This window comes from Bubalus bubalis, chromosome 5 (genome assembly GCF_019923935.1).
Source record: "Bubalus bubalis isolate 160015118507 breed Murrah chromosome 5, NDDB_SH_1, whole genome shotgun sequence".
NCBI classification, from domain to species: Eukaryota; Metazoa; Chordata; class Mammalia; order Artiodactyla; family Bovidae; genus Bubalus; species Bubalus bubalis.
The window spans coordinates 119,581,592-119,608,300 of NC_059161.1; the positions used below are offsets into that span (position 1 = coordinate 119,581,592).

General features: G+C 42.2%; 1 protein-coding gene across 1 annotated transcript; it reads right to left on the reverse strand.

Annotated features, from left to right (window-relative positions):
- Positions 1 to 660: 660 nt before the first annotated feature.
- LOC102389085 (pregnancy-associated glycoprotein 1-like) lies at positions 661 to 9,756 on the reverse strand. The gene is given in 9 exon segments (XM_006076339.4): positions 661 to 911; positions 2,572 to 2,670; positions 2,758 to 2,899; positions 4,577 to 4,693; positions 5,619 to 5,812; positions 7,010 to 7,128; positions 7,227 to 7,344; positions 8,316 to 8,466; positions 9,656 to 9,756. Coding segments are annotated over 9 exon segments (1,191 nt in total). The 3' UTR covers positions 661 to 761.
- Between the last annotated feature and the right edge of the window lie 16,953 nt (positions 9,757 to 26,709).

Sequence of the window (26,709 nt, forward strand, 5' to 3'; positions counted from 1 at the left end):
GAGTTGGTGGGTCATCACAAACTCTTCCATGGCCTAGACTATCTGCCAGTCGCTATCCTTGGGGCTGCCTCTCCCCAGCTTCAGTCATGTAGTTCTGGAGGAAATTGACAATCATGTGTGCTGCTGTGTCAGGGCCAATGACCATGTAAAGCCAATCATAGGACCCCATGGCCCTGCCAGGATGGCTGATCTCGGGCTGTACATGTGAATTGAGGTGTATCATTCAGAGAATACTCTTGAACTCTAATGGCTCCCAGCTTCTTTCTTTACTAGAAGATGCAATCAGGATATAGAACCCTAGGGAATGTAGCTTGGACTCCCTCACTAGGTGTAGAAGCCTTAAGGAAGAAAGTTGTCAGCTAAGACCATCAAAGAAGAGGGAAGGGAAAGGCCGAGGGAGAGAAAGAAAGAACTTATGACTTCTGATTTCTTGGGTCCAGTCACAGAGATCTTTGTATTTGCTCTGATTCTTGTGTCCTGGATTCCCAGGATCATTTCAGTGAGGCTCACTTTTCCTTGAAGGCAGGTGGAGTAGGGTTTCTCTCAATTTTGATCCAGATTTGGTTCTAGATCGTTCACTCCCGGACACAGAGGCAACCATTTGTTTCAGCACCATTAAGAGTGAGACCCTTTATTCTTTACTGAGAATAGGGTGTGCAGACCACCAAACACAGTTCACCAGCATCCTGGGCAGCAGTGCCCAAGTGTGAGTGAGTGTGTTTTAGGAGTGGCCTTATTGATTTCTGAACCACTCCAAGCATTTATACTGCCCGTGCCAGGCCAATCCTGTCATTTCCTCGATCAAAGACTGAGAAATACAGCCTCATGAAGACATCACCCAGGATCCAGAACTCTATAGATGGACTCAATGGGCTTTCTTTAAAGGTGGTATAGCAGCGGCCTCTAGAATCCTGGGGGAATCAGAGACACAAACCAGTCAGCATGAGCCCTTGGTGACTCCCCCCAATATCCAGACCCAGCACAATTCTTTGTTTTATTTCCCTCTTTTGTAAGTATCAAGGGGTTTTCTCAGCAGCAGGGGATATGAGAGTTCATCAACCAAAGAGGTCCAAGACATGAGGTTGCCATGAGGAAGGGTGTGGGATAGGGGAGGAGTGGGAGTTGGGGAAACAGAGGAATGAAAAACAACAAAGTCCTACTGTAGAGCACAAGAAATTATTTTCAACATTCAGTGATAAATCACATGAAAAAGAATAAGAAAATATATATTTTTATGTGTATAACTGAGTCACATTGCTGTGCAGCAGAACTTAATGCCACAATGAAGATTAGCCACATTTCAATATAATTTTTTCAAAAAGAACAAGTGTGTCCCTAGCTCTCCTCACTCCCTGTTTCTTTCCTTCTGACTCTTGCTCCTTGTTTTCTCTGAAGAGAATGCTGGTTCTCCTGCTACATCCCCACAATCTGTCCTTTATTTAAAAACTTTACTTTGGATTGGAGTATAGCTGATTAACAATATTCTGAGTTTCAGGTGGACAGTAAAGGGACTCAACCGCATGTATCCAAGTATCCTGGTCCCAAAGACACCCCTCACATCCAGGCTGTCATATAACTGAGCAGAGTTCCCTGTGCTACACAACAACTTGTTGGTTATCCCTCTTAAATAGAGCAGTGCCCACAACAATTTCTTGAAGCTTTAACTCAGGAACTCTGCAAAGCCTCCTTCAGTCCACACTCACCCTCTGTGGCCATTCCAGGCTTGATTGGGTAAAGTACTCTTGTTCCCCATCCCCACTGGTCAGTCTGTAGCCCTCATCACCCTGAGTAAGTCCCCAGTGCCCCAGTGCAGATCATCTTGAGATGCCATTTGCATGGAATCCAGTGCAGTTTTGCCTAGAACCAAGCAACCCTCCATATGGCTCAATGAGTTTGTGGTTTTAGAATTCCTGAAATTCCCTCTCTTCCTCAAAGCCTTCTTTGAGCCCATCAGCCTGCTCTGAACTCCCGCTCCACCCTGTGCTGGAGCTGAGCAGTCACTGTTCACCCTTTATTCACATTAGCATCCAACCTCCCCAGAGGGGTTGGGTACCCCAACTCACAAAGGAGGCACCTGGCCAGAACAAGGGGAAGATACAGGCAAGAATGAGCCTGACCATGTAATTTATCATCCAAACCAGGAAAACTCTGAAAGGGAAGGGAGCCTGTTAACTTATGCTGGGACATCACACTGGGACTGTCCCCAGCCATTCTCCTTGTAACATGGCCTATTTCAGGGACTGCTACTGCTGAAATTCATGTTCATTCAACTAAGGGTTCAGATTGAGTTGAAGCTATTTGAGGACTGAGGACCTCAGTGTTCCCCTCTCCCTGACTCCCACCATGCCATATGGTGTGGCATCTCCACATTTATTTCAGGAAGATCAGTGTCCCAAACGACCCTTTACTTTCAAGTGATTGGTTTTGTGGGAGGCACTGGCCCAGCCACAGGGCTCAGCAGCATCTGCAATGGTTTGACATGGCCTCCAGAGGGTGCCCTCCTCCCAGCAGCAGCACAAGGGTTCCTGCAAGCTCCAGTTTGAGAACCAACCCTCAGTATTGTCCCCTCACCTTGAGGATGTAGGCTCGACCTAGCACTGGGTAGTTGATGCCGTTGATGGTGAAGGTAATAGAGGGCAGTGTATTGACCGCAGAACATGAAACATAGTGCTGTTAGAGAGAGAGGGTAAGAGGTTTGCCCTGGTGATCCTTATTGTGTGTGGAGACTGGGAGTGACCCTGGGGCATGACGCTTCACCTTGGAACGCCATGGCTTGGACCCGATGAGCTTCTGCATGTTATCGACCAGTGGTTTTGGGCATTGGATGAATGCTGTCCCGGTGTCAGCAAAGGCCATGCAGCCTCCAGAACAAGCAATAACCTTTCTTTCAATGGAGATGCTGAGAGACAAAGGAAGAAAGTGGGCAACAAGGTCACTCTGAGCCTCCCCAGAGTTGTCCCCTTCCCAACTGTCTCCTAAACAGCCCTTCGTCTCTACCCTCTTTTCCTTTGCTATCTACACAGTACCTTTCTTGACATCCTTGAATGTAGTACTTGAACACACCAGGATGTTTTGTACCTTGACACAAGCTGGTCTTCCTTCCTAGAAGACCACTGCATTTTGACTAGGAAATTTCTTCTCATCTTCCAGATTCCAGCTTAATTTTATTGTTTTCAGGAAGCCTTTGCCTAGGTCTTTATGAGTCTCGTGTCTTAGTCACTCTCTCTAGACCCTTCCTCATGTCTGCTGCTGCTACTGCTGCTAACTCACTTCAGTCATATCCGACTCTGTGCAACCTCATAGAGGGCAGTTCACCAGACTTTGCCATCCCTGGGATTGTCCAGGCAAGAGTACTGGAGTGAGTTGTCATTGCCTTCTCCTCCTCATGTCTAGCATGTACCAAAGTCACAATTCACTATGTGGGCGAGTCACTTCATGTACATCTGCCTTCTTAGATGTGAGGGCGAGTTTTATTCTCCTTTCCTCCCTAAAGTGCCTGTCACACAGTGGATGCCCAATGCTTGTCAATTCAATGAGTGAAGGATAACTTAGAAAACAATAAGTAACCTCTAGAGAGCTGTATCTGGTGGGGAACAAATAACAGGTCGCACACAGAGTGAAGATGGAGATTAACAGGGGCAGCAGATTCTCACAGTAGGGGGAGCGAGGGGCTCCTCTGGGAGAGGATGTCTCCTAGCACTGCTCCTACAACCAGCTCAGACCCTGAGACCCTGGCCAGGAAATATATGACTAGCCCATAGAAACTCCAAAGTACAGGCCAACTTTTGTCTGAGGGTATCACACAAAATCCTATCAATTATGCCTCTTGTCCTCAGGTCACTCCTGGATCCCACCTTTCTGAGCCTCTGTAATAGCCCCTGTCCCACTGCGTGCCCAAGAACTTGACGTGTCTTTTCTATTAGTTGCTTTCATGTCTTAAGACTGCAGCCAACCTCTCTCCACTGCTGGGAAGCTGCTCCCTAAGAAGACCAAGTTTCCCCATTTTCTCAGGACTGTCCCTGTTTTTTAACTGACATTTATCTGTACTGAGAATTTCCTATGTCCTAGGTAGCCCTGGACAGTCAGTCATCTTATCATAACTCTATTCAGGCTGGAGATATTCTCACTGATCCTCTGTTCACCACACTGTAGAGTCCTCTAACCATGCTCCCCACCTCAAAGGACAGTGGGTGCAGCCTTCTCCCAGCTACACAGACCTCTCTGGTGCCTTTTAGAACCCTGATCTGAGCGATGCTCAGAAGGCCTGGGGATTATGAACCCATGGGTTGTTTGTGTATCTCTGTGCTTGTGTGTTTGTTTGTATGTGTGTTTGCATGTTTCTTTGTGTGTGCTTGTGTGTCTGTGACTAGCTATGCATGATTTTATGTGTTGCTGTGTATGTTTTTATGTGTCTGCTTGTCTGTTTCCATGTTTCTGTGTGTCTGTCTGTGTCGTTGTGGTTGGTGTATATATCTGTGTGACTGTGTGTCTGAGAATGCATTTGTGTTTGTCTGCCTGTGTCCATGAACAGTAGTGGGAGCCTCACTTGGGCTGACCCTCAGAGGGAGAGGCTTACCTGTCCATGTGCATAATCCAGTTGCCCGCTTGGATCAATGGTACCCAGTTGAGCTCTCCCTTGTAGTAGCGGTGGTCCACCCCACCAAACATCACCACACTGCCCTCCTGCCCATCTCTGTATAGAGAAGAGGGGGGGCAATCCTTGGAGGACAGTAACAACAGCACTGTCTGAGAGCTGTGCTTGTCCACCCATCAAGGCCCTAATAAGGCCCCCATGTACAGATGCAGAAATCGAGTCTAGGAGAGATTGAGATCCAGATTGAAGTCTGTTACTGGCTAATGAGTGGCACAGAGGAGGTTAAAAAGTGAATCACTTGGCTGGGCTCCACCCACTATGTCTTCTGAAGACACCCTGGACCTCCAGCGACCTGAGTGCTCAGACACCCTCAGAGGACAGGGTGCTGAAGTGTTTTGGCGTTCCCCTTGTCCACCTTGTCATTTTTCAGGAAAATCAAGGCCTGGGAGTTCTAAGGGTGTGGGTTCAAGTCATCCAGCATTGGCTCCAATGGCCTGTGATCTCTACTTTCTAAAGGGCCCCAAACTCAGAAGAGACCCAACCTCTGCTCTCCCTGTCTTGAAATGCCTCCTATTTCTTGAACAAGGGGTTCCATACTTTTGTGTCCCACACTTTCATTTCTCACTGGCTCCTACAAATCGGGTGGCTGGTCCTGGGCTCCCAGTGAAATGCTAATGAGGAAGGAAAGATATCCACCATCCTTCTCCTTACTTCCTGATCAAATTCATAAGCAAATCCTAATGCCTTTTCCTTCAACTTGTTTCCTGTTGCCTTCCATTAGCCTTCCTCCTCACTCACCCTGCTAGACCAAGTTACTGGTCTTGAGCCCAGGAGTAGGCTTGAGTTCCAATAAACTTTTATTTCTAAAGGCCAGGGGTGAAGCCAGGTAGGGTCCTGGGTCCATAGTTATCCTGGGTTAGATTATCTCTCAGGATACTTCTTTATCTAGTGTTCTATAATTTTTGTGTAACTGAAAGCATCCTACAGCTAATTTGGTGAAAGGGATTGTCCATCTCACACTTACTTGCTCAAGTAGAAGGCAAAAACAGGCTCAGAAATGGCACCTTGATTCTTCAGCTTGTCAAAGATGGGGATTGCTCCAGAAGAAGATACACTGGGGTAGTTCAAGCCCAAGATGCCATCAAAAGGTGTATGCTCAGACCCGTATTCTGCCATGCTTAGACCAAACGGCTGGTCAGTGCTTACAAGGTCCCCAATCTGTGGGAAAGAAGAGTGTTCCCACTTACAGATACATTAAGTGGGGCTAGGACTGGGCTGGGATGCATTGCCATTAGATCCTCAGTGAAGAATTGAGGCTGGGCTCTGTCTTCAGTGCCCGACAGACCGTGAGATCAAGCTGGGAGGGGAATTTGGGTTCCATTTGAGAGAGGCTGTGAATTTTATAACATCTGCCCCTCTGAAAAACACCACCTGAGTGAGTCATTTTGGCCTCGTGGCTTCTCTACAGGTGGGGCAACCAAGAGTCACGCCAGGTCCCATTGGTGCCACATTATGGACAAAACAATCGAGAGCAAGCTAGCCTTCTCTTTGACATCACTGTGACCTAAGGACAGGAATGGACTGCATTCTCTGTAATGTACTGTGGATTCTGCATCTGTCCAGGAAGACAGAAGCCGAAAACACAATCTTGCTTGCAGGGTTCTATGAAATTACTGCCTGCGGAAATCACTTTTGGGGATATGTGTACATTTCTCTGAGTGTGTATGAGAGAGAAAAGAGAGAGCGGGACTACTCAAGTATTTTGGGGGAGGCAGACCATAGGTTTTTTAGACTCTCAAAGGTCCTCTAGAGTGAAAAATCATTTATCAGGCCCCTTGACTTCTCAGGCCACCAGTTTCCCACTCTGGATACCTGAAGCCCTTGACTGCACAGAGGGTCCTCAGATGAGTTTTATCCTGTTCACAAACACCCCACAACAAATTCAGTCCTGAAAAGCCAGCCTAACTCCACCTTTTACCACATGTGTACCCTCAGGAAGGACCTTGCTGTCTGCACTTCAGTTTCCTCATATGTCTCATAAGCTAATCAGAGTAACTGTGGTGTGGCATTGTTGCAGATTAAACCAGTTATCACCTGAAAGTGCCTGGAACAGTGTGTGAATATAAAAGTGGGTGCTTTTATCCTTTTTTCTCACTCCCAGCAAAATGAACCTTGAACTGCTCATGGGCAGAGGAGCTGCAAGTCCACACCTCAAACCACTCTCTGGATTAGCTAATCCTTTTGCTCATGTGTGACCACGGGCACTGCCTCCCCAGAGACATGATCCTGTGGATAAGATGACCAATATCTATGGGAGTTAGGCTAGGAAGGGTCCTACCAGATGGTCCTGCATTTGTTTGGCAAGCAGTGGCCACTCCCTAGCCAGTCCTGACTCAGCATATGTTACACTGTTACCTGAACTGTGTCGTGAGCAACAATTCCTTTAACTCTCCCAGATCCATGGTTGAGGCTGAAGGTCTTATTGGTAAGCTGGAAGGTGGAAGACTGAAGATGTCTGAATCTAACCTGTGTAGCTGTAGACACAAGAGATGAGTGTCATCAGATGCCAAGGATGGAAACAGGGTGGCAGGGCAAGTGAAGGATGGTCCGGGTATGGGGTGTCTGTACTCACAACAGGCTGGGCTGGTGCAAAAGTCAGAGGGCACTCACAAGTCAGATGAGCCTGTGTCAAGGAAAACCTGGAACTCCTGAGGGGGTGTTCCAATGGTGATACTAGCCAGGTAGACCAACTACAGGGAGCAGGAGGGAGTGGGTTAGTGCAGAACTGGCTACCCTCTATTCCCAAACTGCTGCCTCCCTCTGGGTGTCACATATCTCTTAAGATCACTTTCTAACCACCGTGCAGCTCACAGGCTTTGGTCACAGAGGTATCTGCATTTGATATATTTTTCCTGTGCTACATTGTATGCAGGATATTGACTCTATGACCAGGCGTTGAAGTGGTTCCTTCTGCATGGGAATCCCATAGGCATAACCACTGGGCCTTCAGGACCACTGGACACCCAGGGAAGTCCTTGTGCCTTCATTTGAGCAGCTCTGTAGTCTCTTCAAACCCAGCCTTAGCACCCACGTCTCCAGGAGGTCCTTCTTGATCAACCCCAGCCACTCCCTCCAAACTCAGACCACATCCAATCAACACCACACAGGTGACCCTTTCATTTGACATGTATTTACTCTTTTACTATCTCTCAGGCTGGCATGGGCATTCTTGAAGACAAAATAAGCCCTTTTCCTAATTTAAAAACAGTAACCACAGTGATTCTTATGTCCATACACAGAATACAGGTTCAGTATTTTTTAGTGCTGTAGTTCTTGCATCTGTGGAAACTGAAATCCTCTGCCTGGGGATTCACAGTTGCTCTTCAGTTGGTTCTACCTTTTGATCAGTGATGGTTCACTCTTCATCTGTAACTGAGTGACTCACTTAATTCAGAAGGAACAATCACCCTCAAACAAATGACACATCTTTGACACAGAAATGGGTATTTACCTGCCACCTGGTAATTGCTGGGCCCAGTCACAAAGACCAAGAGTTGAGGATGAGAGTGCCTTCTCCTCTGGTTGGGAGTCCCCTGTTTTCCAGTGTCTCTGCCTCCTGCAGGAACCTCATCCACATCATCCCACCTGGCACCTCCAGATAAGCCCCAGTGCTAGGCTAGAGCACCAGGGGGCACTGTGGAGCACCATCCTCCCAAAATACATCCTTGATGTTTCTCAGCTGGTGACTAGTTAGATTAGAGCCACAAAAAGAAATCTGGGACAATCTGTAAGCATGCTCCTTCAGGAAATTGTTCAGCATGTTTTTTCCACTAAGGGTTTTTGTCATGGTCTTCACTCTCCTTAGAGGTATTCTTCCACCGAGCATTTGACAAAGAAAACAAAGAAGATGCTACAATTAGCTGTCAGTGTTAAGATAGAACTGCCATTGTAATGGCCCTGTGTATTTTCTAATCATTTTTATGAAGCACATTATTATCAGAATTATATGCATATACCATGGCAAAGACATAGATTTCAATACAGGTTCTATTCTGCAATCTTAGGTAAGCCATATGACCATGTGGTGTCTCAGTCTCCCCTTTGGTAAAATGGTAGAATGTAACAATACAAACCCTCCAAATAGGATATCTTGGGGATAAGTGAAGTGATGTATATAAATCGAAAGTGAAAGTGAAGTCGTGTTCGACTCCTGAGACCACATGGACTGTAGCCTACTAGGCTCCTCAATCCATGGGATTTTCTGAGCAAGAATACTGGAGTGCATTGCCATTTCCTTCTCCAGGATATCTTCCAGTCTCAACAATGACAGCCATTAGCATTGCTATTGCCATCTCACTCATTCCTTCTCATAGAATCTCAAGGAAGGAAGTAGAAGGGGGGCTCATCCTCTTTTACAAGGGAGCAATTTGAAATGCAAGAGGTTTCTGAGTTGGGTGTGGTCACACTGTTTGTCATATATAAAACAGTGTATATAAAACAGTGTATCTTTCTCCAAGTTGAAAGAGAAGAGAGAGTTGAAAGAAGAATCCAAGATATAGGGAAAAATTAAGGAAAGTTCAGAGGCTTGAGAAAGAAGTAAGAGTCAAATGAAAAGTTAAAAGAAAACAAAACAAAGAGAAATACACTCCCAGTGACTTCCAAAGAGATGGAGAGATAAGTGACAGTGATACAGAGATGCAGACATAGGCATATACACACTGAAGTAGATAGGGAAAAAAGAGGACATGTTGAATAAAATGTAGAAAGTGCTATTCCACAGGACCACATCTACATCTGCATAGACTGTGCACTGAACAGTTGCAAGGAGTTGCATTTTCAATAGGTCTTGACATGACTGGACCAAAAGATTTTTGCAACCCAACCAAGACCTTGGGATCCACAGTTCCTATAGAAAGTTACTTATCAATAAGTAAGAGTTGAGCTTTAAGACTCTTAGGGAAATATTCCATTCCCTTCTAAACCTGATCGGTGGAAGAATAATCAGATGAAAAATAAAATCTGAGAAAGGAATATAATGTGACTTACAGTCCCCATACTTACTTGACTATGCACTCTGAGAAGGCCAGCAGCCCGAGGAGCACCAGCCACTTCATGCTTCTTTCCTGCATCCAAGTACTCAGGGAAGTTTGGGTTCTTAGCATGTAGTGGTGACCAGGAGCCCCTAGTTTTATATGCTCTGACCTACCCTAGTTTTCCCCTTTAGGCCACTAAAAGATCTGAAACAAACAAAACAAAACAAAAAATCCCATAAAGCTCTTGATTAAATCTTTACCTTCAGCACTGTCCTTGGTCAGTGGCCTTTGAAGCTTCTCAGAATACAGAGAATTGAACTGTAATCTCTTCCTTGAAGCTTGGCTGGAAAATCAAACTGATCTGCACGGACATCTAAGAAGACAGAGAACCTTGCCCACATGGAGAAAAAACTGCTAAGAACACCATGAAAATGGATACTAGGGGCCATGCTCGGCATTCGTGGTTTCATGTCATCTTCCTAGCCACTTCATGAGATATGCATTACTGTCTTCATTGGAGAAGAAATTTCTAGGAGGATAAGTTGAAAAATGGCAAAGTGAAGACTTCAGGGACAGCCCAGGGACATACAACTGGCTTAAGGTAGTGGGTCTATTGGCAGACATCAGGGTCACCTATGATGCCAGTCTGCATCAAAGATTTAGGGCAGAGCAATACTTCAATTGCATGGTTTCAGTACTGGAAGAAATGTCATATGCATCCACAAGATATGTTATATCATCCAACAACTGTACAAGGAAGAAGTGTGTGCTAGGTTCTGGGTTAAAGGTTTCAAAGTCAAAGTTGATCAAGACAAAAGTAGTCTTTATCTTAAGAGAGCTAGAAGTCTAGTTCTCATAAGCTCATGGCCCCAGGAGGCAGGAGATATGATACTAGGACTAGGTGGCCATGTTGGAATCAGGGCAGCACAGGCCTTATCACTGGGAGCAGCCTTTCCTCCACTTCACCCATGCCGGAAATCAGGCAAGTTGGCCATGTTTTCAAGAGAATCAAAGTTTGGGCATTTAATCTACCGATTTTAATGTTAGCAACTAATTTTTTTTCCCCCCGGGGGAAAAAAAAAAAAAGGAACGAAATCTCCACAGTGATGTGCGGGAATCAGCCTTCAGTCTCTGCAATTTTTTGTTTCTGGCCTAGAGTTGGGAGTGCAGTAGGGACAGAGAAATTTAATTCATGTGGGTTGATTTAAAGACTGAATGCACACTAAACATGCTGACTCATTGGAAAAGATCCTGATATTAGGAAAGATGGAAGGCATGAGGAGAAGCAGAAGACAGAGGATGAGATGCTTGGATAGCATCACCAAGTCGATAGACATGAGCTTGAGCAAGCTGTGGGAGTTGGTGATGGAGAGGGAAGCCTGGCATGCTGCAGTCTATGGCATTGAAAAGAGATGGACACAACTGAAGGACTGAACTGAACTGAACAAATTGAGAACAAAGACTAATAAATCTAATTGCATCAGGTTGTTGACTAGCTACCTATAACAACAAATTACTTAAGTGGCTTTAAAATTCAGATTTATGACTCTACATTCAGAATGGAATATCTTCTAAGGAAAAACAAGAATAATCAATATAGTGAAAATGAGTATACTACCCAAAGCAATCTATAGATTCAATGCAATCCCTATCAAGCTACCAACAATATTCTTCACAGAGCTAGAACAAATAATTTCACAATTTGTATGGAAATACAAAAAACCTCGAATAGCCAAAGCGATCTTGAGAAAGAAGAATGGAACTGGGGGAATCAACCTACCTGAATTCAGGCTCTACTACAAAGCCACAGTTATCAAGACAGTATGGTACTGGCACAAAGACAGAAATATAGATCAATGGAGCAAAATAGAAAGCCCAGAGATTAATCCACGTACATATGGACACCTTATCTTTGACAAAGGAGGCAAGAATATACAATGGATTAAAGACAATTTCTTTAACAAGTGGTGCTGGGAAAACTGGTCAACCACTTGTAAAAGAATGAAACTAGAACACTTTCTAACACCATACACAAAAATAAACTCAAAATGGATTAAAGATCTAAACGTAAGACCAGAAACTATAAAACTCCTAGAGAAGAACATAGGCAAAACACTCTCTGACATACATCACAGCAGGATCCTCTATGACCCACCTCCCAGAATATTGGAAATAAAAGCAAAATTAAACAAATGGGACCTAATTAACCTTAAAAGCTTCTGCACATCAAAGGAAACTATTAGCAAAGTGAAAAGACAGCCTTCAGAATGGGAGAAGATAATAGCAAATGAAGCAACTGACAAACAACTAATCTCGAGAATATACAAGCAACTCCTACAGCTCAACTCCAGAAAAATAAACGACCCAATCAAAAAATGGGCCAAAGAACTAAATAGACATTTCTCCAAAGAAGACATACAGATGGCTAACAAACACATGAAAAGATGCTCAACATCACTCATTATCAGAGAAATGCAAATCAAAACCTCTATGAGGTACCATTTCACACCAGTCAGAATGGCTGCGATCCAAAAGTCTACAAGTAATAAATGCTGGAGAAGGTGTGGAGAAAAGGGAACCCTCTTACACTGTTGGTGGGAATGCAAACTAGTACAGCCACTATGGAGAACAGTGTGGAGATTCCTTAAAAAACTGGAAATAGAACTGCCTTATGATCCAGCAATCCCACTGCTGGGCATACACACTGAGGAAACCAGAAGGGAAAGAGACACGTGTACCCCAATGTTCATCGCAGCACTGTTTATAATAGCCAGGACATGGAAGCAACCTAGATGTCCATCAGCAGATGAATGGATAAGAAAGCTGTGGTACATATACACAATGGAGTATTACTCAGCCATTAAAAAGAATACATTTGAATCAGTTCTAATGAGGTGGATGAAACTGGAGCCTATTATACAGAGTGAAGTAAGCCAGAAAGAAAAACACCAATACAGTATACTAACGCATATATATGGAATTTAGAAAGATGGTAACAATAACCCTGTGTACGAGACAGCAAAAGAGACACTGATGTATAGAACAGTCTAATGGACTCTGTGAGAGAGGGAGAGGGTGGGAAGATTTGGGAGAATGGCATTGAAACATGTAAAATATCATGTATGAAACGAGTTGCCAGTCCAGGTTCGATGCACAATACTGGATGCTTGGGGCTGGTGCACTGGGACGACCCACAGGGATAGAATGGGGAGGGAGGAGGGAGGAGGGTTCAGGATGGGGAACACATGTATACCTGTGGCGGATTCATTTTGATATTTGGCAAAACTAATATAATTATGTAAAGTTTAAAAAATAAAATTAAATTAAAAAAAAACTCATTTTCAATAAAAAGATATAAAACAAGAAAAAAAAAAAGAATACTGCCCATCTAAAACAAAACCAAAGAAAACCAAAAGAAAAAAAGGAGGGGGGGGTGCTCTTAAGATGTTGGAGGAATAGGATGGGGAAACCACTTTCTCCACCACAAATTCTTCAAAAGAACATTTAAACGCTGAGTAAATTCCACAAAACAACTTCTGAATGCCTGCAGAGGACATCAGGCACCCAGAAAAGCAGCCCATTGTCTTCGAAAGGAGGTTGGAAAAAATATAAAAGACCAAAAAGAGACAAAAGAGGTAAGGACAGAGCTCCGTCCCTGGAAGGGAGTCTTAAAAACAGAGAAGTTTCCAAACGCCAGGAAACACTCTCACTGCCGAGTCCGTGGCAAGCTTTGGATGCACAGAGGGCAACATAACAGGGAGGAAAAATAAATAAATATTTAAAATCCACAAGTTACAAGTCCAATGGTAACTCCCCCAGTGGAGAAGCAGCGCAGACGCCTGCACCCGCCACTAGCAAGCGGGGACTGGGCAGAGAGATGCAGGCTGCATTGCTTAGAGTAAAGACCGGGCCTGAATGCCCCGAGGGCAATCTGAGCAAACTAACTTGGGCTAGCAAACCAGACTGCGGGATAGCTACCACGTGCAAAGCCCTAACCTAAGACTCCACCAGGCCCGCACACAGAACAAAGGACTGAACAGAACTAGCCCACTGCAGACCATCCCCTTCAAGTGACAGGCAGCCAGAGCTGGAAGGGGCCAATCGCATCCCCAGAAAGGCATTATCTACCAAACTGCAAACAGCCTTGTTTGCTAACTAAGACTTCTTGGGGCTCGGGACGATCAACATCCGCCTGAGAAGGTGCACCGGTTGTACTCCCAGAAAACTGAGCTTCAGGGACAGGGGAGGTGATAAGTCACAGTGACCGCATTCAACAAACACCTCATCACCTGAGCTGCTCCGGCCTGGGAAGGGCACAAAATGCAGTCCCAACTGAGTCTGTGCCTCTGAGAACTACCTGAGTGCCTGAACCTGAGTGGCTTAGACCTGGGAGGTGCGTGCAGCCCAGGGCTGGCCTCGAATGGTTCCCAGCAGAGCATTCTACAGCCTGAGCAGTGTGGGAATGGAGAGCACATGCGCCATGAGCAGGGGCAGGCCCAGTGTGGCTGAGGAACTGCAAACACATGCCAGTGTTATTTGTTTGCAGCATCCCTCCCTCCCCACAGTGTGACTGAACAAGTGAGCCTAAAAAAAGTGTCCACCACCTCCCCGCTTGTATCAGGGCAGAAATCAGACACTGAAGAGACCAGCAAACAGAAGAAGCTATAACAGAAGGAACCGCCTTGGAAGTGACAGGTGCAATAGATTAAAATCCTGTAGTTAGTACCAACTACATAGGAATGGGCCTATAGATTTTGAGAAATATAAGCCGGACCAAGGAACTATCCAAAAATGAACTGACCCCACACTGTCCACAACAACAACAGAGAAAGTCCTAGATATATTTTTACTATTTTTATGATCATTTTTTAATTTTTTTAAACTTTAAGTCCTCTACTACTCCTTTAATTTTCATTTTTATAACCTTTACTTTCCAAAAAAAAAGACCCTATTTTTTAAAGCAAACTTCATATATATATTTATAATTTTTGTGAATTTATCTTGTTTTATTTTTCTTCTTCTTCTTCTTTTCTTTATTATTGTATTTTTGAAAATCCAACCTCTAGTCTATATTTTTAATCTTTGCTTTTTGGTATTTGTTATCAATTTTGTACCTTTGAGAACCCAATCTTCAGTCCCCATTTTTACTTGGGAGTGAGATTACTGGCTTGACTGCTCTCTCTCCCTTTGAACTCTCCTTTTTCTCCACCAGGCCGCCTCTGTCTCCTCCCTCCCCCTTCTCTTGTCTACTCAACTCTGTCAATCAGCAGAGTGTTCCGGACAGCGGAGAACACATAGGGAACAGTTTACTAGCTGGATCTTTCTCTCTCCTTTTGATTCCCCGCCTTTTATCTTCCTGGCCACCTTCTGTCTCCTTCCTCCCTCTTCTCTTCTCTGTATAACTATGTGAACATCTCTAAGCAGACCAGACTGCAGAGCGCACATAAGGAAGTGATTACTGGCTACCTTGCTCTCTCCTCTTTTGATTCCACCTCATCTCATTCGGGTCACCTCTAAATCCCTCCTCCCTCTTCTCTTCTCCATGTAACTCTGTGAACCTCTCTGGATGTCCCTCACTGTGGAGAAACTTTTCATCTTTAGCATAGATGTTTTATCAATGGTGCTGTATAGAAGGAGATGTCTTGAGACTACTGTAAGAATAAGACTGAAAACCAGACGCAGGAGGCTTAAGTCCAAATCCTGAGAACACCAGAGAATTCCTGACTCTAAGGAACGCTAATCGACAGGAACTAATCAATCACCTCCATACCTACACTGAAACCAAACACCACTCAAGGGCCAACAAGTTCCAGAGCAAGACATACCACACAAATTCTCCAGCAACACAGGAACACAGCCCTGAGCTTCAATATACAGGCTGCCAAAAGTTACTCCTAAACCACTGACATCTCATAACTCATTACTGGACACTTCATTGTACTCCAGAGAGAAGAAATTCAGCTCCACTCCCCACCCCCCAGAACACCGACACAAGCTTCCCTAACCAGGAAACCTTGACAAGCCACCTGTACAACTCCACCCACAGTGAGGAAACTCCACAATAAAGAGAACTCCACAAACTGCCAGAATACAGAAAGGCCACCCTAAACTCAGCAATATAAACAAGATGAAGAGACAGATGAATACCCACCAGGTACAGGAAAAGGAGAAATGTCCATCAAACCAAACAAAAGAGGAAGAGATGGGGAATCTACCAGATAAAGAATTCTGAATAATGATAGTGAAAATGATCCAAAATCTTGAAATCAAAATGGAATCACAGATAAGTAACCTGGAGACAAGGACTGAGAAGATGGAAGAAAGGTTTAACAAGGACCTAGAAGAAATAAAAAAGAGTTAATATATAATGAATAATAGAATAGATGTGATCAAAAACTCTCTGGAGGCAACAAATAGTAGAATAATGGAGGCAGAAGATAGGATTAGTGAAGTAGAAGATAGAATGGTAGAAATAAATGAATCAGGGAGGAAAAAATAAAATCGAATTAAAAGAAATGAGGACAATTTCAGAGACCTTCAGGAGAATATTAAACGCTCCAACATTCGAAGCATAGGCGTCCCAGAAGAAGAAGATAAAAAGAAAGACCATGAGAAAATACTTGAGGAGATAATAGTTGAAAACTTCCCTAAAATGAGGAAGGAAATAATAACTAAAGCCCAAGAAACCCAGAGAGTCTCAAACAGGATAAACCCAAGGTGAAACACACCACAACACATATTAGTCAATTTAACAAATATCAAACACAAAGAACAAATATTAAAAGCATTAAGGGAAAAACAGCAAATAACACACAAGGGGATTCCCATAAGGATAACAGCTGATCTTTCAATAGAAAGTCCTCAGACCAGGAGGGAATGGCAAGATAAACTTAAAGGGATGAAAGAAAATAACCTACAGCCCAGATTACTGTACCCAGCAGGGATCTCATTCAAATATGAAAGGAGAAATCAAAAGCTTTACAGTCAAGCAAAAGCTGAGAGAATTCAGAACCACCAATCCAGCTCTCCAACAAATGCTAAAGGATATTATCTAGACAGGAAACACAAAAAGGGTGTATAAACTCAAACCCAAAACAGTAAAGTAAATGGCAATGGGATTGTACTTATCAATAATTACCTTAAACATAAATGGGTTGAATGCCCTAACCAAAAGACAAAGACTGGCTGAATGGATACAAAAACAAGACCCTTATATATGTTGTCTACAAGAGACTCGCCTCGAAACAAGGGACACATTCAGACTGAAACTGAAGGGATGGAAAAAGATATTCTATGCAAATAGAGACCTAAAGAAAGCAGGATTAGCTATCCTCATATCAGATAAAATAGACGTTAAAACAAAGGCTGTGAAAACAGCCAAAGAAGGACACTACATAATGATCAAAGGATCAATCCAAGAAGAAGATATACCAATTATAAATATATATGCACCCAACATAGGAGCACCACAAAATGTAAGACAAATGCTAACAAGTATGAAAGGGGAAATTAACAATAACACAATAGTGGGAGACTTTAATACCCCACTCACACCTATGGATAGATCAACTAAATAGAAAATTAACAAGGAAACACAAACTTTAAATTATACAATAGACCAGTTAAACCTAATTGATATTTATAGGACATTTCACCACAAAACAATGAATTTCACCTTTTTCTCAAGCGCACATGGAACTTTTTCCAGGATAGATCACATCCTAGGCTATAAATCTAGCCTTGGTAAAGTAAAAAAAAATTGAAATCGTTCCCAAGCATCTTTTCTGACCACAATACAGTAAGATTAGATCTCAATTACAGGAGGAAAACTATTAAAAATTCCAACATATGGAGGCTGAACAACACACTGCTGAATAACCAACAAATCACAGAAGAAATCAAAAAAGAAATCAAAACATGCATAGAAACAAATGAAAATGAAAACACAACAACCCAAAACCTGTGGGACACTGAAATCAGTGCTAAGGGGAAAGTTCATAGCAATGCAGGCATACCTCAAGAAATAAGAACAAAAGCAAACAAATAACCTAACTCTAAACCTAAAGCAACTAGAAAAGGAAGAAATGAAGAACCCCAGGGTGAGTATAAGGAAAGAAATCTTAAAAATTAGAGCAGAAATAAATGCAAAAGAAACAAAAGAGACCATAGCAAAAATCAACAAAGCCAAAAGCTGGTTCTTTGAAAGGATAAATGAAATTGACAAACCATTAGCCAGTCTCATCAAGAAACAACAGGAGAAAAATCAAATCAATAAAATTAGAAATGAAAATGGAGAGATCACAACAGACAACACAGAATACAAAGGATCATAAGAGACTACTATTAGCAATTATATGCCAATAAAATGGACAACTTGGAAGAAGTGGACAAATTCTTAAAAAAGTACAACTTTCCAAAACTAAACTGGGAAGAAATAGAAAAGCTTAACAGACCCATCACAAGCATAGAAATTGAAACTGCAATCAGAAATCTTCCAGCAAAAAAAAAGCCCAGGTCCAGACGGCTTCACAGCTGAATTCTACCAAAAATTTAGAGAAGAGCTAACACCTATCCTACTTAAATTCTTCCAGAAAATTGCAGAGGAAGGTACATCTCCACTCTAATTCTATGAGGCCACTATCACCCTAATATGAAAACCTGACAAAGATGACACAAAAAAGAAAACTACAGGCCAATATCACTGATGAACATACATGCAAAAATCCTTAACAGAATTCTAGCAATCAGAATCCAACAACACATTAAAAAGATCATACGCCATGGCCAAGTGGGCTTTACCCCAGGGATGCAAGGATTCTTCAATATCTGCAAATCAATCAATGTAATACACAACATTAAAAAATTGAAAAATAAAAGCCATATGATTATCTCAATAGATCCAGAGAAAGACTTTGACAATATTCAATATCCATTTATGACAAAAACTCTCCAGAAAATAGGAAGAGAAGGAACGTACCTTAACATAGTAAAATATATACATTACAAACCCACAGCAAACATTACCATCAATGGTGAAAAATAGAAAGCATTTCCCCTAAGGTCAGGAACAAGATAAGGGTGCCCACTTTCACCACTACTATTCAATATAGTTTTGGCCACAGCAACCAGAGCAGAAAAAGAAATAAAAGGAATCCATATTGGAAAAGAAGAAGTAAAACTCTCACTGTTTGCAGATGACATGATCCTCTACATAGAAAACCCTAAAGACTCCACCAGAAAATTACTAGAGCTAATCAATGAATATAGTAAAGTTGCAGGATATAAAATCAACACACAGAAATCCCTTGCATTCCTATACACTAATAATGAGAAAATCGAAAAAGAAATTAAGGAAACAATTCCATTCACCATTGCAATGAAAAGAATAAAATACTTAGGAATATATCTACCTAAAGAAATTAAAGACTTATATATAGAAAACTATAAATCACTGGTGAAATAAATCAAAGAGGACACTAATAGATGGAGAAATATACTGGGTTCATGGATCAGAAAAAATCAATATAGTGAAAATAAGTATACCACCCAAACCAATCTATAGATTCAATGCAATCCCTATCAAACTACCAACGGTATTTATCACAGAGCTAGAACAAATAATTTCACAATTTGTATGGAAATACAAAAATAAAAAAAATAAAAAATAAAAAAACTCAAATAGCCAAAGCAATCTTGAGAAAGAAGAATGGAACTGGAGGAATCACAGCCTGACTAAAGGCCCTACTTCAAAGCCACAGTCATCAAGAGAGTATGGTACTGGCACAAAGACAGAAATATAGATCAATGGAACAAAATAGAAAGGCCAGAGATAAATCCACACACCTATGGACACCTTATCTTTGACAAAGGAGGCAAGAATATACAATGGAGAAAAGATAATCTCTTTAACAAGTGGTCTTGGAAAAACTGGTCAACCACTTGTAAAAGATTGAGACTAGAACACTTTCTAACACCATACACAAAAATAAACTCAAAATGGATTAAAGGTTTAAATGTAAGACCAGAAACTAGAAAACTCCTAGAGGAGAACATAGGCAAAACATTCTCCGACATAAATCACAGCAGGATCCTCTATGACCCACCTCCCAGTATACTGGAAATAAAAGCAAAAGAAATAAATGGGACCTAATTAAAATTAAAAGCTTCTGCACAACAAAGGAAACTATAAGCAAGGTGAAAGAGAGCATTTGGAATGGGAGAAAATAATAGCAAAAGAAGGAACTGACAAACAACTAATCTCAAAAATATACATGCAACACAGGCAGCTCAATTCCAGAAAAATAAACTACCCAAGCTAAAAATGGGCCAAAGGAATAAATAGACATTTCTCCAAAGAAGAATACAGATGACTAACAAACACATGAAAAAAAAAAAAAAAGAAATGCTCATTATCAGAGAAATGCAAATCAAAACCACAATGAGGTATCATTTCACGCCAGACAGATTGGCTGCGATCCAAAAGTCTACAAGAAATAAATGCTAGAGAGGGTGTGGAGAAAAGGGAATCCTCTTACACTGTTGGTGGGAATGCAAACTAGTACAGCCACTCTGGAGAACAGTGTGGAAATTCTTTAAAAAACTGGAAATAGAATTAACTTATGACCCTGCAATTCCACTGCTGGGCATACACACTGAGGAAACCATAATTGAAAGAGACATGTGTACCCCAGTGTTCATCACAGCACTGTATATAATAGCCAGGACATGGAAGCAACATAGATGTCCATCAGCAGATGAATGGATACGAAAGCTGTGGTACATATACACAACAGAGTATTACTCAGCCATTAAAAAGAATACATTTGAAACAGTTCTAATGAGGTGGATGAAACTGGAGCCTGTTATACAGAGTGAAGTAAGCCAGAAAGAAAAACACCAATGCAGTATACTAACACATATATATGGAATTTAGAAAGATGATGACGATAACCCTGTATGTGAGACAGCAAAAGAGACACAGATGTTTAGAACAATCTTTTGGACTCTTTGGGAGAGGGAGAGGGTGGGATGATTTGTGAGAATGGCATTGAAACATGTATAATATCATATAAGAACTAATCGCCAGTCCAGGTTCGATGCAGGATACAGGATGCTTGGGGCTGGTGCATTGGGATGACCCAGAGGGATGGTACAGGGAGGGATGTGGGAGGGGGGTTTAGGATGGGGAACATGTGTACACCCATTGTGGATTAATGTTGATACATGGCAAAACAAATACAATAGTGTAAAGTAATTAGCCTCCAATTAAAATAAATAAATTTAAATTAAAAAAAAGAAAACAAGGAAAGAAATCTGAAACTATATTCAACAACTTCAGTTCAGTTCAGTCGCTCAGTCGTGTCCAACTCTTTGTGAGCCGTTGAACGGCAGCACATAAGGCTTTCTCATCCATCACCAACTCCCAAAGTCCACACATACTCAGTTCCATTGAGTTGGTGATGCCATCCAACCACCTCATCCTCTGTCATCCCCTTCTCCTCCTGCCCTCCATCTTTCTCAACATCAGGGTCTTTTCAAATGAGTCAGCTCTTTGTAACAGGTAGCCAAAGCTTTGGAGTTTCAGCTTCAGCATCAGTCCTTACAGTGAACATTCAGGACTGATTTCCCTTAGGATGGACTGGTTGGGTCTCCTTGTAGTCCAAGGAACACTCAAGAGTCTTCTCCAACACCACTGTTCAAAAGCATCAATTCTTTGGGGCTCAGCTTTCTTTATAGTCCAACTCACACATCCATACATGACCACTGGAAAAACCATAGCCTTGACTACACGGACCTTTGTTGACATAGTAATGTCTCTGCTTTTTAATATGCTGTCTAGATTGGTGTCAACTTTCCTTTCAAGATGTAAGCATTTTTTAATTTCATGGCTTCAATCACCATCTGCAGTGATTTTGGAGCCCAGAAAAATGAAATCAACCACTGTCTTCACTGTTTACCTATCTATTGGCCATGAAGTGATGGGACCGGATGCTGTGATGTTAGTTTTCTAAATGTTGAGCTTTAAGCCAACTTTTTCACTCCCCTCTTTCACCTTCATGAGGAAGTTCTTTATTCTTCTTCACTTTATGCAATAGGGTGGTGTCATCTGCATATCTGAGGCTATGGATACTACTTCCGACAATCTTGATTCCAGCCTGTGCTTCCTCCAGCCTAGCGTTTCCATAATGAACTCTGTATATAAGTTAAATAAGCAGGGTGAAAATATACAGTCTTGACATACTCCTTTCCTATTTGGAACCAGTCTGTTGTTCCATGTCCAGTTATAACTGTTGATTCCTGACCTGCTTACATGTTTCTCAATAGGCAAGTCAGGTAGTCTGGTATTCCCATCACTTTAAGAAATTTCCACATTGTATTGTGCTCAACACAGTCAAAGGCTTTAGAATAGTCACTAAAGCAAAACTAGGTGTTTTCCTGGAATTTCTTGGTTTTTGATAATGCAGTGGATGTTGGCAGTACGATCTCTGGTTCCTCTGCCTTTTCTAAAACCAGCTTGATCATCTGGAAGTTAATGGTTCACGTACTGCTGAAGCCTGGCTTGGAGAATTTTAAGCATTACTTTACTAGCATGTGAGATGAGTGCAATTGTGTTGTAGACTGAGCATTCATTGGTACTGCCTTTCTTTGGGATTGGAATGAAAACTAACCTTTTCCAGTCCTGTGGCCACTGCTGAGTTTCCAAATTTGCTGACATATTGAGTGCAGCACTTTCACAGCATCATCTTTCAGGATTTGAAAGAGCTCAACTGGAATTCCTTCACCTTCACTAGCTTTGTTCGTAGTGATGCTTCCTAAGGACTATTTGACTTCACATTCCAGGATGTTTGGCTCTAGGTGAGTGATCACACCATCGTGATTATCTTGGTCGTGAAGATCTTTTTTGTACAGTTCTTTGTACTCTTGTCACCTCTGCTTAATATCTTCTGCTTCTGTTAGGTCCATATCATTTCTGTCTTTTATTGAGCTCATCTTTGCATGGAATATTCCCTTGGTATCTCTAATTTTCCTGAAGTGATCTCTAGTCTTTCCCATTCTATTGTTTTCCTCTATTTCTTTACATTGATCACTGAGAAAGGCTTTCTTATCTCTCCTTGCTATTCGTTGGAACTCTGCATTCAAATAGGTATATCTTTGCTTTTGTCCTTTGCTTTTTTCTTCCCTTCTTTTCACAGCTATCTGTAAGGCCTCCTCAGACAGCCATTTTGCTTTTTTGCATTTCTTTTTCTTGGGGATGGTCTTGATCCCTGTCTCCTGTACAATGTCATGAACCTCCGTCCATAGTTCATCAGGCACTCTGTCTGTTAGCTCTAGTCCCTTAAATATATTTCTCACTTCCACTGTATAATCATAAGGGATTTAATTTAGGTCATACCTGATGGTCTAGTGCTTTTCCCCACTTTCTAAAATTTCAGTCTGAATTTGGCAATAAGGAGTTCATGATTTGAGCCACAGTCAGCTCCTGGTCTTGTTTTTCCTGACTGTATAGAGCTTCTCCATCTTTGGCTGCAAAGAATATAATCAATCTGATTTTGGTGTCGACCATTTGGTTATGTTCATGTGTAGAGTCTACTCTTGTGTTGTTGGAAGATGACCAGTGTGTTCTCTTGGCAGAACTCTATTAGCCTTTGCCCTGCTTCATTATGTACTCCAAGGACAAATTTGTGTGTTACTCCTGGTGATTCTTGACTTCTGCTTTTGCATTCTAGTCCCCTATAATGAAAATTACACCTTTTTTGGGTGTTTTATAAAAGCTCTTGTAGGTCTTCATAGATGTGTTCAACTTCAGCTTCTTCAGTATTACTGATCGTGGCATAGACTTGGATTACTGTGATATTGAATGGTTTGCCTTGGAAACAAACAGAGATCATACTGTCATTTTTGAGATTGTATCCAAGTACTGCATTTCAGAATACTTTGTTGACTATGATGTCTACTCCAATTCTTCTAAGGGATTCCTGCACACAGAAGTAAATATTATGGTCGTCTGAGTTAAACACACCCATTCCAGTCCATCTGAGTTCACTGATTCCTAGAATGTCTATATTCACGCTTGTTATCACCTGTTTGACCACTTCCAATTTGCCTTGATTCATGGACCTAACAATCCAGGTTCCTGTGCAATATTCCTCTCTACAGCATCGAATCTTGCTTCTATCAAAGCCCCACCCACAACTGGGTGTTGCCTTTGCTTTAGCTCCACCCCTTCATTATTTCTGGAGTTGTTTCTCCACTGATCTTCAGTAGCATATTGGGTGCCTACTGACGTGGGAAGTTCATCTTGCAGTGTCCTATCTTTTTGCCTTATCCTACTGTTCATGAGGCTCTCAAGGCAAGAATACTGAACTGGTTTTCCATTCCCTTCTCCAATGGACCACATCCTGTCAGATCTCTCCAACATGACCCATCCATCTTGGGTGGTCATACATGGCATGGCTTAGTTCCATTGAGTTAGACAAGGTTGTGGTCCGTGTGACAGATTGGCTAGTTGTCTGTGATTGTGGTTTCAGTCTGTATGCCCTCTGATGCCCTCTCTAAGTGCCTACCATCTTACTTGGGTTTCTCTTACCTTGAACGTGGGGTACCTCTTCACGGTTGCTCCAGCAAAGTGCAGCCGCTACTCCTTACCTTGGAAGTAGGGTAGCTCCTCTCGGCTGCCACCTCTTATGTAGATGTGAGGTAGTTTCTCTACACCTTGCATCAGCACTCCTGTTGCAGCCGCCATGCATCTGCACCACCATTGCAGCTGTGGTTAGCAATAATTCAACAATTTATTATTCCTCATACTGTTTCTGTTATTGTGACAGAATACTATGTATGTTAAAAGGTAAAAGCAAGACAGTAATTGAAACTAATATTTTGAAGTAAGCCTTTCAGTGCCTAGAAAAAGAAGCTCACACATAACATATAGATCAGATCAGTCACTCAGTCGTGTCCGACTCTTTGCAACCCCATGAATCGCAGCAGGCCAGTCCTCCCTGTCCATCACCAACTCCCGGAATTCACAGAGACTCATGTCCATCGAGTCAGCGATGCCATCCAGCCATCTCATCGTCTGTCGTCCCGTTCTCTTCCTGCCCCCAATCCCTCCCAGCATCAGAGTCTTTTCCAATGAGTCAACTCTTCGCATGAGGTGGCCAAAGTACTGGAGTTTCAGCTTTAGCATTATTCCTTCCAAAGTAATCCCAGGGCTGATCTCCTTCAGAATGGACTGGTTGGATCTCCTTGCAATCTAAGGGACTCTCAAGAGTCTTCTCCAACACCACAGTTCAAAAGCATCAATTCTTCGGTGCTCAGCCTTCTTCACAGTCCAACTCTCACATCCATACATGACCACAGGAAAAACCATAGCCTTGACTAGACAGACCTTTGTTTGCAAAGTAATGTCTCTGCTTTTGAATATGCTATCTAGGTTGGTCATAACTTTCCTTCCAAGGAGTAAGCGTCTTTTAATTTCATGGCTGCAGTCACCATCTGCAGTGATTTTGGAGCCCCCCAAAATAAAGTCTGACACTGTTTCCACTGTTTCTCCATCTATTTCCCATGAAGTGGTGGGATCGGATGCCATGATCTTCGTTTTCTGAATGTTGAGCTTTAAGCCAACTTTTTCACTCTCCACTTTCACTTTCATCAAGAGGCTTTTTAGTTCCTCTTCACTGTCTGCCATAAGAGTGGTGTCATCTGCATATCTGAGGTTATTGATATTTCTCCTGGCAATCTTGATTCCAGTTTGTGTTTCTTCCAGTCCAGCGTTTCTCATGATGTACTCTGCATATAAGTTAAATAAGCAGGGTGACAATGTACATCCTTGACGAACTCCATTTACTATTTGGAACCACTCTGTTGTTCCATGTCCAGTTCTAACTGTTGCTTCCTGACCTGCATACAAATTTCTCAAGAGGCAGATCAGGTGGTCTGGTATTCCCATCTCTTGAAGAATTTTCCACAGTTTATTGTGATCCACACAGTCAAAGGCTTTGGCATAGTCAATAAAGCAGAAATAGATGCTTTTCTGGAACTCCCTTGCTTTTTCTATGATCCAGCGGATGTTGGCAATTTGATCTCTGGTTCCTCTGCCTTTTCTAAAACCAGCTTGAACATCAGGAAGTTCATGGTTCTCATATTGCTGAAGCCTGGCTTGGAGAATTTTGAGCATGACTTTACTAGCATGTGAGATGACTGCAATTGTGTGGTAGTTTGAGCATTCTTTGGCATTGCCTTTCTTTGGGACTGGAATGAAAACTGACCTTTTCCAGCCCTGTGGCCACTGCTGAGTTTTCCAAATTTGCTGGCATATTGAGCGCAGCACTTTCACAGCATCATCTTTCAGGATTTGGAAGAGCTGAACTGGAATTCCATCACCTCCACTAGCTTTGTTCGTAGTGATGCTTTCTAAGGCCCACTTGACTTCACATTCCAGGATGTCTGGCTCTAGGTCAGTGATCACACCATTGTGATTATCTGGGTTGTGAAGATCTTTTTTTTGCACAGTGCTTCTGTGTATTCTTGTCATCTCTTCTTAATATCTTATGCTTCTGTGAGGTCCATACCATTTCTGTCCTTTATCGAGCTCATCTTTGCATGAAATGTTCCTTTGGTATCTATGATTTTCTTGAAGAGATCCCTAGTCTTTCCCATTCTGTTGTTTTCCTCTATTTCTTTGCATTTATCACTGAAGAAGGCTTTCTTATCTCTTCTTGCTGTTCTTTGGAACTCTGCATTCAGATGTTTATATCTTTCCATTTTTCCTTAGTTTTTCACTTCTCTTCTTTTCACAGCTATTTGTAAGGCCTCCCCAGACAACCATTTTGCTTTTTTGCATTTCTTTTCTATGGGAATGGTCTTGATCCCTGTCTCCTGTACAATTTCACGAACCTCATTCCATAGCTCATCAGGCACTCTATCTATCAGATCTAGGCCCTTAAATCTATTTCTCACTTTCACTGTATAATCATCAGGGATTTGATTTAGGTCATACCTGAATGGTCTAGTGGTTTTCCCTACTGTCTTCAATTTAAGTCTCAATTTGGAAATAAGGAGTTCATAATCTGAGCCACAGTCAGC